Source organism: Ranitomeya imitator, chromosome 2 (assembly GCF_032444005.1).
Source record: "Ranitomeya imitator isolate aRanImi1 chromosome 2, aRanImi1.pri, whole genome shotgun sequence".
NCBI classification, from domain to species: domain Eukaryota; kingdom Metazoa; phylum Chordata; class Amphibia; order Anura; family Dendrobatidae; genus Ranitomeya; species Ranitomeya imitator.
The window spans coordinates 322,315,201-322,325,406 of record NC_091283.1 but is presented as its reverse complement, the minus strand read 5'-3'; the positions used below and the strand labels follow the sequence as shown (position 1 = coordinate 322,325,406).

Below are 10,206 nucleotides of genomic sequence, written 5' to 3'. Positions count from 1 at the left end.
TGCTGGAGGCTCCATTATTCTCTATGTGGAGTGCGGCTCTGCGGGTGGAGGTAGGTGCTGGAGGCTCCATTATTCTCTATGTGGAGTGCGGCTCTGCGGGTGGAGGTAGGTGCTGGAGGCTCCATTATTCTCTATGTGGAGTGTGGCTCTGCGGGTGGAGGTAGGTGCTGGAGGCTCCATTATTCTCTATGTGGAGTGCCGCTCTGCGGGTGAAGGTCGGTGCTGGAGGCTCCATTATTCTCTATGTGGCGTGCGGCTTTGCGGGTGGAGGTCGGTGCTGGAGGCTCCATTATTCTCTATGTGGAGTGCGGCTCTGCGGGTGGAGGTCGGTGCTGGAGACTCCATTATTCTCTATGTGGAGTGCGGCTCTGCGGGTGGAGGTCGGTGCTGGAGGCTCCATTATTCTCTATGTGGAGTGTGGCTCTGCGGGTGGAGGTAGGTGCTGGAGGCTCCATTATTCTCTATGTGGAGTGTGGCTCTGCGGGTGGAGGTAGGTGCTGGAGGCTCCATTATTCTCTATGTGGAGTGCGGCTCTGCGGGTGGAGGTAGGTGCTGGAGGCTCCATTATTCTCTATGTGGAGTGCGGCTCTGCGGGTGGAGGTCGGTGCTGGAGGCTCCATTATTCTCTATGTGGAGTGCGGCTCTGCGGGTGGAGGTCGGTGCTGGAGGCTCCATTATTCTCTATGTGGAGTGTGGCTCTGCGGTGGAGGTAGGTGCTGGAGGCTCCATTATTCTCTATGTGGAGTGCGGCTCTGCGGGTGGAGGTCGGTGCTGGAGGCTCCATTATTCTCTATGTGGAGTGCGGCTCTGCGGGTGGAGGTCGGTGCTGGAGGCTCCATTATTCTCTATGTGGAGTGTGGGTGGAGGTCGGTGCTGGAGGCTCCATTATTCTCTATGTGGAGTGTGGCTCTGCGGGTGGAGGTCGGTGCTGGAGGCTCCATTATTCTCTATGTGGAGTGCGGCTCTGCGGGTGGAGGTCGGTGCTGGAGGCTCCATTATTCTCTATGTGGAGTGCGGCTCTGCGGGTGGAGGTCAGTGCTGGAGGCTCCATTATTCTCTATGAGGAGTGCGGCTCTGCGGGTGGAGGTCGGTGCTGGAGGCTCCATTATTCTCTATGTGGCGTGCGGCTCTGCGGGTGGAGGTCGGTGCTGGAGGCTCCATTATTCTCTATGTGGAGTGTGGGTGGAGGTCGGTGCTGGAGGCTCCATTATTCTCTATGTGGAGTGTGGCTCTGCGGGTGGAGGTCGGTGCTGGAGGCTCCATTATTCTCTATGTGGAGTGCGGCTCTGCGGGTGGAGGTCAGTGCTGGAGGCTCCATTATTCTCTATGTGGAGTGCGGCTCTGCGGGTGGAGGTCGGTGCTGGAGGCTCCATTATTCTCTATGTGGAGTGCGGCTCTGCGGGTGGAGGTCGGTGCTGGAGGCTCCATTATTCTCTATGTGGAGTGTGGGTGGAGGTCGGTGCTGGAGATTCCCCATTATTTGTTGCTTCCAGCCGTGTAGCAGCTCAGTCCCAGGTTGGGGGAGCTGTCCCGGGTGTTCAGGGCAACGTCCCGACTCTAAGGCTGCCGTCACACTATCAGGATTTGGTCAGTATTTTACATCAGTATTTGTAGCCAGAACCAGGAGTGGGTGATAAATCCAGAAGTGGTGCATATGTTTCTATTATACTTTTCCTCTAATTGTTCCACTCCTGGTTTTGGCTTATAGCGTGACGGCAGCCTCACTCTGTGCCTGTAAGTCGCCTCCTCTCCAGCTCACTGTGTTTAATGCTCCCTAGTTCCTGCTCTGGGGAAGGCCGCCGGCATCTCTGTGCTGTAATTAACTCATTCTTCTCTTCATGTCTGGGCCCTGCTGATCAAACACACAACTTCTTGTGCTGGTACATAGAGATACATTCCTATATACCAGTGTATTCCTATGTACTTGCATTCCAGAGCTGAAATAAAAGTCAGATTTTTTTTTTCTTCCTTTAAAATAACAAAGAACAATTACAATAATGATTTATTGCAGTTTTTTATCCACTTTGTGACCAAGCCAAAATTTTCAAATCTAACATGTCAATTTACAGTATGTGGTAAAAACACTGAAACGTTTCCACATATTTCAGTGCGTGAAAGTCTGCAATGTTTAGGCTATGTGTGAACACAGACAAACAGACTTGTTTGTCACAATGGCCATTAACCCCTTTCTGACATTTGACGTACTATTCCGTTGAGGTGACCTGGGCCCGTATGACCACCAATGGGATAGTACGTCATATCGATCAGCCGCACTCACGGAGGGAGCGCGGCCGGGTGTCAGCTGATTATTACAGCTGACATCCGGCACTATGTGCCAGGATTGGTCACGGACCGCTCCCGGCACATTAACCCCCGGAACACTGCGATCAAGCATGATCGCAGCATTCCAGTGGCATTGGGAAGCATCGCATAGGGAGGGGGCTCCCTGCGTGCTTTCCTGAGACCCTCGGAACAGCGCGATGTGATCGCGTTGTTCCGAGGGTCTCCTCCTCCCTGCAGGACCCGGATCAAAGATGGCCTTGGGGGTCCTTCTGGGTCCTGCAGGGAGGTGGCTTGCGAGCGCCTGCTGAGAGCAGGCAGCGGCAAGCCCCCTGCACTGTCTGTCAGATCGCTGATCTGATACAGTGCTATACAAAGTGCCAGATCAGCGATCTGAAAATATTGTCCCACCCTGGGACAATGTAAAAAAAAAAAAAACACTGTAAAAATATATTTTTTTAAATTCCTAAATAAAGAAAAAAAATATTGTTCCAATAAATACATTTCTTTATGTAAATAAAAAAACAATAAAAGTACACATATTTGGTATCGCCACGTCCGTAACCACCCAACCTATAAAAATGTCCCACTAGTTAACCCCTTCAGTGAACACCGTAAAAAAATATGAGGCAAAAAAACAATGCTTTATCATCATACCGCCGAACAAAAAGTGGAATAACACGCGATCAAACAGATGGAAATAAATAACCATGGTACCGCTGAAAACATCATCTTGTCCTGCAAAAAAGGAGTCACCATACAGCGTCATCAGCGGAAAAAAAAAAAGTTATAGCCCTCAGATGAAAGCAATGCAAAAATAATTATTTTTTATATAAAATAATTTTTATTGTATAAAAGCGCCAAAACGTAAAAAAAAATATATAAATGAGGTATCACTGTAATCGTATTAACCCGAAGAATAAAACTGCTTTATCAATTTTTAACGGTATAAACGCCTCCCCCCAAAGTTCATGAATTGCTAGTTTTTGTTCATTCTGTCTCACAAAAATAGGAATAAAAAGCGATCAAAAAATGTCATGTGCCCAAAAATGGTACCAATAAAAATGTCAACTTGTCCCACAAAAAACAAGACCTCACATGACTCTGTGGACCAAAATATGGAAAAATTATAGCTCTCAAAATGTGATGCAAAAACTATTTTTTGCAATAAAAAGCCTTTTAGCGTGTGACAGCTGCCAAACATAAAAACCCACTATAAATGGTAAATAAAAACCCTGTTTATCACCGCCTTAGTTAGGGAAAAATAATAAAATAAAAAATGTATTTATTTCCGTTTTCCCATTAGGGTTAGGGTTTGCATTACGTTTATGGTTGGGTTAGGAGTGTGCCAGGGTTAGGGGTGTGGTTAGGGGTGTGTTGGGGTTGGTATTAGGGTTAGGGGTGTGTTGGGGTTCGGGGTGTGGTTATGGTTGGGGTTAGAGTTGGAGTTAGAATTGGGGGGTTTCCACTGTTTAGGCATATCAGGGGCTCTGCAAACGCAAAGTGACGCCCGCAGACGATTCCATCAAAGTCTGCATTCGAAAACGTCACTCCTTCCCTTCCGCGCTCCGACGTGCGCCCAAACAGTGGTTTACCCCCACATATGGGGTATCAGCGTGCTCAGGACAAATTGAACAACAACTTTTGCAATCCAATCCAAAATTTGGGGGCTAAAAAAATCATTTTTGTGGGAAAAAATTATTTTTTACTTTCACGGTTATAAACTTTAGTGAAACACTTGGGGTTCAAAGTTCTCACACCACATCTCGATAAGTTCCTTTGGGGGTCTAGTTTCCAATATGGCGTCAGTTGTGGGGGGTTTCTACTGTGTAGGTACACCAGGGGCTCTGCAAACGCAATGTGACGCCCGCAGACCATTGCATCAAAGTCTGCATTCCAAAGCAGCGCTCCTTCCCTTCTGAGCTCTGCCATGCACCCAAATGGTAGTTCCCCCACACATATGGGATATCAGCTTATTCAGGACAAATTGCACAACAACTTTTTGTGGTCCAATTTCTCCGGATACCGGATACCGGGAAAATAAAATATTGGGAGTGAAGAGATCATTTTTGTGGGAAAAAAATGTTTTAATTTTCACGGCCCTATATTGTAAACTTTAGTGAAACAATTAGGGGTTCAAAGTGCACACCACACATCTAGATAAGTTCCTTAGGTGGTCTAGTTTCCAAAATGGGGTCACTTGTGGGGGGTTTGCACTGTTTAGGCACATCAGGGGCTCTCCAAACGCGACCTATCTCAATTCCAGCCCATTCTGCGTTGAAAAAGTCAAACGGTGCTCCTTCCCTTCCGAGCTCTGCCATGTGCCCAAACAGTGGTTTACCCCCACATATGGGGTATCAGCGTACACAGAACAAATTGCACAACAACTTTTAGGGTTCAATTTTTCCTGTTAACCTTGGGAAAATAAAAAATTGGGGGCGAAAAGATCATTTTTGTGAAAAAAAATATGATTTTTATTTTTACGGCTCTACATTATTAACTTCTGTGAAGCACTTGGGGGTTCTAAGTGCTCACTACACATCTAGATAAGTTCCTTAGGGGTCTAGTTTCCAAAATGGGGTCCCTTGATCGAGGTTTCGACTGTTTAGGCACATCAGGGGCTCTCTAAACGCGACATGGCATCCTATCTCAATTCCAGCCAATTTTGCATTTAAAAGTCAAAAGTCTCCATCCCTTCCAAGCTCTGCCATGCGCCCTAACAGTGGTTTACCCCCACATATGGGGTATCCGAGTACTCAGGACAAATTGTAAAATAACTTTTGGGTTCCAATTTCTCCTATTACCCTTGGTAAAATAAAACAAATTGGATTTGAAATAATTTTTTTTGTGAAAAAAAGTTAAATGTTAATTTTTTTTTAAAACATTCCAAAAATTCCTGTGAATCACCTGAAGGGTTAATAAACTTCTTAAATGTGGTTTTGAGCACCTTGAGGGGTGCAGTTTTTAGAATGGTGTCACGTTTTGCTATTTTCTATCATATAGATCCCTCAAAGTGACTTCAAATGTGATGTGGTCCCTAAACAAAATATGGTGTTGTAAAAATGAGAAATCGCTGGTCAACCCTTATAACTCCATAACAAAAAAAAATTTGGTTCCAAAATTGTGCTGATGTAATGTAGACATGTGGGAAATGTTACATGTTAAGTATTTTGTCTGACATATCTCTCTGATTTAAGGGCATGAAAATTCAAATTTGGAAAATTGCGAAATTTTCAAAATTTTCGCCAAATTTCCATTTTTTTTTTTACAAATAAACGCAAGTAATATCAAGAAAATTTTACCACTGTCATGAAGCACAATATGTCACGAAAAAACATTGTCAGAATCACCGGGATCTGTTGAAGAGTTCCAGAGTTATAACCTTATATAGGGACAGTGGTCATAATTGTAAAAATTGGCCCGGTGATTAACGTTCAAACCACAATTGGGGATAAAGGGGTTCAAAAAAATAAACTACAGCTCGTATCACTCAAAAAGCAAGACCTCATATAGTGAACCTTATGTAAAAATGAAAAAGTTCTGGCTGCTACAACTATGGAGGAATGAACAAATAATAAATCCATAGGTCTCAACCATCTCGAATACAGCAGAAGAGTCTCAGATTTGGGTCTACGTCCTGTCATCCCAGCAGTCTGCTGAATGTCCCTGACTGCCATCATGCCGCCTTCTGACATTTTCTCTAGCCAGGGTAGAAAAAAAATAGTAAATGGGTCTGGCTATGGGTGCAGTTAAGGGCATGTCAAAAATTTTGCCGTGTTGGCTATGCATAGTTTGTCTCTCTTTCTCTTTGGATTTCCAGCGGAAACCAATAGGAAGTATAATGAATAATATTATTCAATATCTCCTTACTCTATATTCATTTTTAACTTTTTTTGTGATCCCAACTGAAGAACGATACTTGATGTCTGTATTACGCACGCAGGTGATGCACATGGTTCGTGGGCCCACTGTGTCGGGATAATCTACGAGGGGCATAGCGTGCTACCAGGTGTTCACTGGAGCTCCTGATGGTGGAGTCAGGCTTGGCTGCAGGTAGCCACCAGGTGCGGCTCCTAGGCAGTCCACGGTACTGCAGCTGCTGACCCCAGGGGTCAGGTACTCTGACACAAATAGGACTAGGACTCCATTCAGACTACTAAATTCTGAATCCTCTACAGAATGGTTACCGACACAGACTAATTCGGAGACTGGTTGTAGCAGTCTGGATATACGGGGTACTTGGATATTCACACATTCCGACATACAAGTCTCAGATGTTGATTCAGGGACAGGCCACACACGGACCGGAGGTAAGGTTCAGGCACTGGCCGCACTAGGACTAAGGACAAGGTTCAGGAACTGGCCGCACCAGGATCAGGGATGTTGGATTCAGAACTGGTCACACAAGGACCAGAGACTACAGGTTTAGGACACTGGTCACATCAGTACCAGGGGACCTCACAGCTTCACTAGGAGGCCACCTCACTCACGAATGATTCACTGTAATGCTTGACACTATTCTATAGGGGAGGGTTCCTTTTAAACAAGATGGCTCCCAGCTATTGGCTGGGAACCATCTTGCAGGTGTACTCTTAAACTAAATGCCTCCCAGCTATTGCCTGGAAGCATTTTACTATGTGGGAAAGCTGCCTCCTAAGAACACGGGAGCGCGCACTGGGAGGTGCATTGCGCACACACAGGCAAGGAAATGGGGAACATGCCGGGGACCACGTTGCATGGCTGGGGCTGTGAATATGCAGGCGTCCCTGCAAGGAGGGAGAGGAATCCAATGTCCCTGTATGGAGGGAGAGAGATCATCATGAAGAGGCGACTGTAAAGGTGTTAGAGTCTGAACTCTACATTTTAGATTATTGTTCTGAACTAGCAGCACCAGCCCAGTAATTTGTTATTTTTTTTTTCCATAGTATTTTGTATGATTGTACATAATCTCACTTTCTTTCTATTCAGGTTCCTGATAAATTTTATCTTTTGCATTGACATCTACTACAAAATCTGTCTTGGCCCTTCAAGGATGGATATGGCCAGAGACAAGATGGCGGAGAGGATATTACACCTCACCCTAGAGATCCTCTTCCAGCTTACTGGAGAGGTGAGAGATTCTGGTGATGTTAAATTACTTTGTAATGCAGGTGTCTGGATGCAATGAGCAGAGATCACGCAGGCGGAAACAGCCAGGGATTGATATAATGCTATTTTTTATGCAGCAGTAACTTTTAAACAATTGTTGTTAGTAACTATGCAATTTTACAGTAGAGGGAATACAAAAGGTTTTGAATAAACAAGAAAGTCTTTCACTGTTTAATGTTAGTGCTCTTTTCACAAATGTGGTGTGCCCAGTCTTGGGAGTCACGATGTGAGTTCTCACTCAAAGCTCTGGCCCTACCGGAGGTCACCTGGTTTCCTCGTTTTCCGCTATGCCACAAGTCTCTTCTTGGTGCAGACTATTAAAGCCAATTGAGCCTCCCACGCATCAGCTTGCCCGCTCCCAACATGTACTCCAAGTCCCAGCTGATCCCCGTACCGTTGATTATAGCTGGAAGTGATGGTCCTGCTTTCTTGCACTGTTCCTCCACAATTGCCGGCGTGCCTCTCCTGTCGCAGAAGTTGGCACAAGTCTCTCAGACTCAAGGCAGAGAGGACTGGGCGTCAGTTCTTGACAGGCTTAGTCGGGCCTCGGAGGCTTTACCAGCGCAGGGTGCAGCTTCTGGCTCTGACCAGTGAAAGCCGTTCTTGGGGATATCTTCTGGGGAACAACACCTGGGTGGCATAGACTCCCCTCTGAGGCCGCTGATCTCATTGGTGTCTCTGGAGCATATCTGCCCTGCTCCCTTCCCTGGTGCCAAATCTCCTCATGAATGGGTGTGCAGAGCTTTTATAGCAGGGAAGTCTTTCCTGTCGGTCAACTGATCCAGTCCAGCACATGAAGTCACTCCCCTTGCAAACCTTCCAGCATACTTTTACATTTTCTGGCTGATAACTAGTTCATGCAGCATTACATGAACACACGATTTCCTACATTATGGCTGGTCCGAACAATTAAAGCAATTGTTACCATCAACCTTTCTTGTCTCCCCTATTTCCTCATAGATTGTAAACTTGCGAGCAGGGTCCTAATTCCTTTTGGTATGTGTTGATCTACGTGTCTATTGTTATGCTTAATGTCTGTTCTCTGTACAAGTCCACTCTAAAATGTAAAGTGCTGCGGAATATGTGGGCGCTGTAGAAATAAAATTATTATTGTTATTACTTTGGTTCCAGTTGATTTCAGCTGGCCAGCAGATGCCAGCCTCACCTCATTAATGGCACCTCCTGCAAGAGTCCTCCAGATATGTCATATCTTCCTGTTGCATTCCTCCCCCCTTTTTGCTCACCAGTCCTTGGGCGAGTGTAATTCTTTTGAAATGAAAGTTTCCCCACATGTAGGCTGAATTCGGCTAACAGTTGAATGCACTCCTTGGTCTTCTGCTGTATGTGGGACCAGACAGTTAGGAGGAATTCCAGCATTGGCCAGCTCAGTCCTGCTGAGCTCTTCCTGTAGAGGTGTATCTGGGGTACTTGGAGACTCAAACACTGGGGGTGGTAAATTGACTCCAAGTTAGTCTTCTCTCCCACTTGAGAGCATCAATGGCATATGGGGGTGTCATTGGCCATTCAAGCCATTGTTCCTCCAACAGTCCGCTTTGCATGACCTCAGCCACTTCTGTTGGGAGCCCCACCTCGTTACAGTCTTCTGTTTCAGAAGAGCAGGGTCGCATCATATTCCTGTCCAACACCCAAGGTGCCACAGCATTATCTCTCTCAGGAAAAACCTTGTTGATTTGAGGTATTTGGGTGAATCTTCCTCCCCACTCAGTAGGGTACCGCCTTCCAATGATGATTAGCTTGTTCCCAGGTCGTTTGGTCTGCACCAATACATGGTCCCCTGGCTGAAGTTGTCCTCCTGACACTGGGGATCGACTTGAATATTCACCTTCCCAAAACTTTTGCTCAACCAGATTTTGGATTTGTAATTTCCTTAGATACAATACAGTACAGCCATCACTCACCCTTGGAGGAAGGCCTCTTAGTCGGAGTGAATTCGCTTCTGGCATCCGTATATGTGAATGAAGTCCTGACAGATGGCTATGTCGGCAGCTCTGGCTGTCTGATCCAGAGTGGAAGTCACCGCCGCGAACTTGGTGAAGTGACCAGTCATCACCAAGCAATACCTGTAGTCATCGTATGAAGTTCTGATCATCACATAGTCGATCATCAGGACCTCTGAAGGTGCAGAGGTTCAGATAGCCTGTATAGGAGCTCTCTGTTCCGGGGTTTGTTCAGCTCCTACCAGTGACATTCGTCAAACTCCTTCGACCTTGTTGAGGCCAGTACACCAGTCATTGCAGCCACCAAAAGGTCTTCTCTACACCGAAATGGGCTCACCTCTCATGAGCTCTCATGAGCTTCTTTAGCCAGCTGTATTTATCAGCGCTTCTTTAGCCACTACTTGCCAGATAACATTGAATTCTCGAGGGAGTTGAATCCTTCGGCACTGCAGCCCATCTTTCAGGAAGAACCTTTCCCACTGGCCCAAGATCTGCAGGGTACTTGGTGGGGAAGCAGCCCTAGATTTCTGCTGAGGCCTTTGCACCAGAGCGCCCTTAGCCTTGCTAGCTCAGGATCGGACTGTTGCAGGTGTATCCACTTAAATAGCCAAGAATTTGGATGGGTCTGGGCTCTTCTCTAGACTTCTGAGTGGTTACTACAGCCACGGCGAACTGCCTAAAATCCAGGATCCATCTCCGTCAAGCTCTTCATCTATGTCTGTGTTTGCTCTGGCTTGGTGTGACTCAGAACATGACGTCTGCATGCATATTCTGGGACCTATAGGAAATCCTGTACTGGTATTTAGACATCCTTGCGACC

General features: G+C 46.3%; 1 protein-coding gene across 1 annotated transcript in view; it reads left to right on the top strand.

The window, feature by feature from the left end:
- Nucleotides 1–4,536: 4,536 nt before the first annotated feature.
- LOC138663496 (zinc finger protein 773-like) overlaps nucleotides 4,537–10,206 on the top strand; it is a 40,801-nt gene continuing 35,131 nt past the window's right edge. The window contains exon 1 of the mRNA XM_069749731.1: nucleotides 4,537–7,390. Coding sequence (XP_069605832.1) covers nucleotides 7,214–7,390 — 177 coding nt within the window. The 5' untranslated portion in view covers nucleotides 4,537–7,213. The remainder of the gene's footprint in view (nucleotides 7,391–10,206) is intronic.